The sequence below is a fragment of the Epinephelus moara genome, chromosome 20 (genome assembly GCF_006386435.1).
Source record: "Epinephelus moara isolate mb chromosome 20, YSFRI_EMoa_1.0, whole genome shotgun sequence".
NCBI classification, from domain to species: domain Eukaryota; kingdom Metazoa; phylum Chordata; class Actinopteri; order Perciformes; family Serranidae; genus Epinephelus; species Epinephelus moara.
Genome location: NC_065525.1, coordinates 915,241 through 921,989, shown reverse-complemented (window position 1 = coordinate 921,989; position 6,749 = coordinate 915,241). Strand labels below are relative to the sequence as shown.

General features: G+C 41.5%; 1 protein-coding gene across 1 annotated transcript in view; it reads right to left on the bottom strand.

The window, feature by feature from the left end:
- ntrk3a (neurotrophic tyrosine kinase, receptor, type 3a) overlaps nucleotides 1-6,749 on the bottom strand; it is a 550,968-nt gene that overhangs the window by 58,427 nt on the left and 485,792 nt on the right. Inside the window, exon 14 of the mRNA XM_050073398.1 lies at nucleotides 4,966-5,096. Within this exon, the coding sequence (XP_049929355.1) occupies nucleotides 4,966-5,096 (131 nt within the window). The remainder of the gene's footprint in view (nucleotides 1-4,965; nucleotides 5,097-6,749) is intronic.

The window sequence follows — 6,749 nt, the reverse complement described above, 5'->3', positions numbered from 1 at the left end:
AAAAAGCCTCTTGGAGCCATGCTCCAAACCCAACGGGAAGTCCGCCATTTTGAATTTACTGTGCAATTTTGGTGCGTTTTTGCCCATTTCCAGGGCTTGTAAATTAACTAACTTGTCCTACAGATTTAATCAGATTGGCTCCAGACTTGGTGTATATAAGCGTGACTACATTGTGACCAAAAGTTATCACAGGATTTGCCCAATGTTGAATGGTGCGCCCGCTGCCGAGCATTGAATCTTGAGGTCTCGCCATGAAAAACGAAAGTGCTATAACTTTGGTGTAAGTGGTCCGATATCCACCAAACTTCACATGATTCATATTAGTCCTGCCCTGAACACATTTACATAACCATATTTCCCGATACTGATAGTGCCACCTAGTGGTGACAGGAAATAGGTCTCATCAAACACTTATCTTTCGATTTTTCTGAAAGTTACATGCTGTGGTGTGTATTTTACTGTATGTATAAAAACATGATGTATAATTAGTGCGCTCTCCAACTCACTCTAGTGGAAAGAGAAAGTGATACAAAATGTGAAATGTCATTCCAGCACTGTATCAAGGATATGCCAAGTCACTCCTGCATGCGATGTCTAACTTTGACAGAAATGAACTGCGTGTCAGAAGGCGTCCTGCCAGCCCCTCCGAGTTCCGTCAAGGTCCGAGGGCCTGTTCATCGCTGGTTGCATTTTTAATTATAAGGGGTCCAAGCCTGCGGGGCCTGGGGAATGCGTATGCAAGCAGACGCATTTCCCAGGACCAAAATTTTTTTCCGTTAATAAAAGTGGTGCTGCAGACTACACTGTGCAAGGGAGGGTGGTGCAATTTAGAGGGTTGGTCCAGACCCCTGCAAGGACCTCAGCCGCAAAAGATTACACATATGCACCTGCAGGGGGCGCTACAATCAAGGTCAATGCGTTTTGGCATGTAACTCCCACACCATATGTCACACATTCAAAAGCCTTATATCCATGGATTCCCTGAATGGAGGTGCATTATGTTTGCATTGCCCTGCCCACTTCCTCCTAACTTTTTTCCCGCCAAAAATGGCAAAACTTTTTCGAACTCCTCCTAGAGATTTTGACCGAACTGCATGAAACTTGGCACCTACACTCACAAGATGGACCTGATCTAACATTATCAAAACAATTCCTGTAGCTAGCTATCAAAATGCAAACTATTCCGTATCTTTGTCAAATTAAAAGCTAGCATCTTTCAGAGGCTCGGTGCCAAATCTGGCCCAAATTGGCAACTAGTGGACGCTATAAACTCAGAAATATCACCTTTCATAAAAGTTGATCAGATTTCTACGAAATTTGGTTAGCGTGATGTGGGGTCAGTCCTGAGGCCAGCCGCAAAGTGTGATAATGATTGGTCAAAGTGGATGTGATTTATTGCAACAAACGCATTCAGCCTTTGGTACTTCCAATACACTTCCCATGGGGCTCAAAAGGGTGACGTCGCGGAGGTGGAAAAACTGCAATGCATTGTGGGCTTTGCGGGCAATTGGAAAGTTGTTTACGTTTCATGAGGCTACGCTTGTGTTCTGTTGTTGTTGTTGTTTTAGCATTTTAAAAGTAACATGTATCATTTGAAAATGGTGCAGACTTGCTGTGTCTTTAACTTCCACAATCATTCTCACGATCGCTACGGGAAGAAGATCGATGGGCTATATAATGTGATATATTTTGATAGCAAAAACTGAAATAGAACTAGGGACAAATCTAACACAGCTGTGCAGTCAGGACTTTTAATCCCCATTTTTAAAAAACAAAACTAAAGTACACATCCTTATGTCACTAAAAACATTGTTTCTCAGTTGTCTCCACAGGAGTAAATTTGTCCTAAATTGTGGTTAAGAAGTGAAAGTTAAAAATAAAGATAAACTCCATGTTGTGCCCACCCGTGTATGACGATGGAGAGTTAGAGATTTATGGTGTGAAAATGCCCTAATTCTGAAATAAATAACTGAGAAGCCCATACATATTTACCACATAAATGCAGAGTGGGGGTGGCACGGTGGTGTGGTGGTTAGCACTGTCGCCTCACAGCAAGAGGGTTGCCGGTTCGATCCCGGGTGTGGTAGCCCTTCTGTGTGGAGTTTGCACGTTCTCCCCGTGTCAGCGTGGGTTCCCTCCAGGCACTCCGGCTTCCTCCCACAGTCCAAAGATGTGTAGATTGGGGACGAGGTTAATTGATGACTGATAAATTGTCCGTAGGTGTGAATGTGAGTGTGAATGTGAGTGTGAATGGTTGTTTGTCTCTATGTGTCAGCCCTGCGATAGTCTGGCGACCTGTCCAGGGTGTATCCTGCCTCTCGCCCGATGTCAGCTGGGATAGGCTCCAGCCCCCCCGCGACCCTCAAGAGGATGAAGCGGTTAGAAGATGAATGAATGAATGAATGAATGAATGAAATGCAGAGTGGTTTTCAGGCTTCAAAATATTTTTTGTTTGAAATAAATAGGTCCAGCAGACACCAAGATATGTTAGTCAAAACCTGAGCAAGCAAACAGGCAGCACCACACGGAGGTGGGACACAGTGAGGCTTGTAAAGTTTATATACCTCTGAAATGACAACGGTCTTCTCTTTAAGGCGTAAAATTTGGAGGTCTTGCACGCACCCAAAGTTTGCTTGCATCATGAGCCCTTAAATATTTGGCATTCCTAAATTCATCGCTGGTATAATAACTTATACCGTTGACGAGATAGAGGACAAGCTCAGCTTCAGTCAACGGTGGCAGGGCTTTTAAATCCCGAGTCCAGAGTCCGTGCTCATACGGATCCACTCCACCTATTTTCTGGATTTTGTCAAGGTACCGACCCTTTGGAGCAGGGTCCAGCTTGTCTCGGTACCGTCCGACACACTTTTCCTTTGCCCGGTCCATTTAAATCTCTCGCTTCACGTCTCTCTCCCGGCGCAAAGCAATGTAAACAAAACAATTTACCCGTAAAAATGGCGCTGCTTACACACAATGCATTGTGAAGTCATGTGCCCTTTTGAGCTGTATTACGGTGAATACTGCAGCTCAGACGTTGGCCTTTGTCCTGACGCTCACCCCGAGTTCGTCGTCCTTGGGGCCGACTATCGTGGGCTCCATGGGGCGTGGAGGCTTGGACCCCATTCATAACTGCTTGCAGTTCTAGTTATTATTATTATTATTATTATCATTATTATTAGCGTTATTATTATTATTATTATTCAGAAATGTTTTTGCAAATTCCTATGAGATGGTACATCATAGAGACACAAAATTTTCACGAATGATTGGTAGTTGTGTGCAAATGCTGCTCAAGAAATGTAATGTCAATAGGTCAGATGGGGGCACTATAATAATAAAAGGTTTGAAGAAACCACCGTCACACCATTTGTCAGATTGACTTGATATTGGACACACATGTTTAGGTGAATGTTTTCTACGAAAATGTCATGAACCCTCAAGGTCCGCCTAGTTAGGCTTTTTGATATGTCATTGAGTTTTGATGATGTTGACCAAGGAACTTTAGAGGGGGTGTGGCTCAGCACATTAATAATAACAATAATAATAATAATAATACATTGTATTCATCAGTGCCTTACAAGACACTCACGCTCACTGTACATATTGAATAAATACATTAAAAAAACAACAACATAGCAGCAATAATAAAACATACAAAAAGTTAGCAGCAGGCAATGACATTTAGCAGTGATAGGCTTGTTAAAACAGATATGTTTTGAGGTTGGATTTGAAAGTAACCAGGGATTGAATATTTCGGATATCTGGTGGGAGGGAGGCAGGGTGGCTGAGCGGCTGAAGGCTCTGGACCCCATGGTGGCCAGGCGGACTGGAGGGACAGTGAGGCTGATTGAGGAGGAGGATCTTAGAGTCCTGCTGGGTGTGTGGATGTAGAGCAGGAAAATGACTGCTTAAAGGAGATGTGGATTATTACGAAAAATTTAAATTTCAAGACATTTCACATTCCATACTTCAAAGAATCATAATAAATTATCGGTGTATCCTCCTAAAGTGATTTTTTTTAGCACATCCACTGAAGTGTGACAAAACTTTAGCACTCTGCAACCTATAGTCAATTCAGAAGTGCGTCACTCTGTATTTTTAAGAATATGCTAAATTAATTAACATCTGTATTTCCAAAAGTCTTCATGTAAATGCAACCACTGATGACAGATACATTCTTTGGATAGTAGCTGTTACATGATTCAAATGGTGTTCGGATTGGTTTAACTGTTACCTCACAGTGATATTTATTAGGGGTGCCTGCTGTGGAACACAGGCACAACCTATAACTATCCTATTACTATTATTCTTAATAGTGTGGATGCTTTAGCACTTATGATATTCAAATCTTTATTCTTATTGGGTGTGAATGCAACAGCATTCACAACCTATGTTCTTCTACATTCTTTATTAGTGTGGATAAAGATCTTTAGTTACGTTAGTTAGACTGTGTAGGAATGGTGGGCGAGTCGTGTAGCCAGAGGGCGGGTCAGGTAGCTGCTCCAGCTGCAGTTAAATCTACCTGTTCACAGTCGACCATGCTTGGGGGGGCGTGGCTGTACTGTGGTTCACTTTAGATGATGTGGAACACTGTGACTGGCTTATAGACATTCCATCTGTGAGTGTGTGTGTGTGTGTGTGTGTGTGTATGTGTGTGTGTGAGATTATTTGTATTGTACTTTGAGGTGGACCTAAAAATGAATTTGTGTCAGCGGGTGTTTGGAATTATTAGTTGATGAGTGACTAACTTATGCTATAGGTTAAAGTGAGAGTTGTTGAATAAAATGCCTTTGCTATACATGAAAGTCAGGCCAAACTGAATGACGGTCATCGAGACAGCACTTAAAACCATTATAGGAGTGATTTGCTTCACAGACCCAGGGGAGAGTGTGTATGAAAAATCCAACTGTGCAGAATCAGTCTGTAATCGTGGAGCCTCACACATACTGTGCTCCTATCTCTTACCTTTACTGCTACCAGCATCTTGTCCTTGGTGGGGCTCAGGTTGTAACATTCAGCCAGGAAGACCTTGCCGAAGGCCCCCTCTCCGAGCTCTCGCTTCAAAATAATGTCCCTCCGTTTAATATGCTGAACATCTGAGAGGGACAGAGATAGAGTGACTGAGTTAACTTTCATTACAACCTCTCTCTCTCTTTTTAATATAAACAAAACCACAGAGGCACTTAAAGGTAGGATCTGGAGGATTTTCAAACAAAACAAAATATAGACATATACAAATGAAATCCTGCTTAATCATCACCTATGGGCTTCTACTCATGTGTGGTGGTGACTCTGTTTGCAGAGCTCCTGCCCTTTAACTGTATTTTGATGTTTTTGTGAACTCAGACCTCTTCTGGGCGGAGATTTCCCCAGCCACTGAGAGAGCGCAGGTGCCGTGCCCGAGCGTGCACCAGCGCGAGCCTTGCCTGAACCTCTTCTGTGAAGCCTTCTTCCGTACCTCCGGGGTCCGTACACCCGGGAGAGTTGAGCCTGATAGGAGGGGCCAAATTTGAATGTGTGTTTACAAACAGCAACTGGGAAATCCTCCAGACCCTACATTTAAGGGAAGCTTCCAAATGTTCCTTCATAGTGCTTACATTATCCCACTCTGTAAGTCAGCTGTTTGGTGGAGCCTGTTGCCTCATTTCCCATGAATCCTGGGCAATATGGCTCTAAAACTATATCATAATATTTCTGGGCAACATGTGATATAGTTTTATTTGTCAGCAGTTTGCCTTCAAATATTCAGTAAAAACTAAACAAAAAATTATCTCTGATTTCTAATTTTTAAACAACAACAGTAACTCAGAGTGAGACTCAGATTCTGTATACAATGTTATTGTTTGAACAAAATAAAACCTACCACCATTTACAGGTTTATAAAAGTTCCCAAAATACAAAAAAGATGTACCCTTCTCTTTCAGCAAAATCCTAAACGATTGAATTGGATTGAATTTTTTTTCCACCTGGACCTTTATTCTCTGCTGTTTCTCCTCATTCATCAGACTGTATCCTGTGACAGGCTGTTATGCAACCAGAACTATTGCACATTCATATATATGTAGTTTTTTTGTCAAGCCGTGACTGTCACGTAGGTTTACATTACCAAAGATTTATGACAAAATCACTCAACAACACCGACTTCTGTGCACAGTGAGAGAGGAGAGGGAGGACACTTTGCTGCTGCCAGAGGAGCCACTGAATGAGTTTCCTCTGAGCAGTAAGTTGCTAAAAGAGTCTGAGAAGTCCTGGGCTGTTCATAAAACATTCAGGACACCACAGTTTATTCCACACTCCCGAAGCTGCTTCTCTTTTTGGAACCTCAGTGGAGTCTGTCATAATTTTGCTTTTAGCCATGCTTGTTGTTGCGAAACAGTATGACATCAATATATCAACAGGTCGAAATACTGTGAGTACCACAATATGAATTTTCCATATCATATTAAAATTTTACCGGTATTATCATCAACGATATGATATGTTGAACTTTAATTTTATAAAAGTATATGGAGTATATATATATATATATATATATATATACATACATGTGTGTGTGTGTGTAGACATATATATATATATATATATATATATACAGTGGTGTGAAAAAGTGTTTGCCCCCTTCCTGATTTCTTACTTTTTTGCATGTTTTCCACACTTAAATGTTTCAGATCATCAAACAAATTTAAACATTAGTCAAAGATAACACAAGTAAACACAAAATGCAGTTTTTAAATGAAGGGTTTTATTAA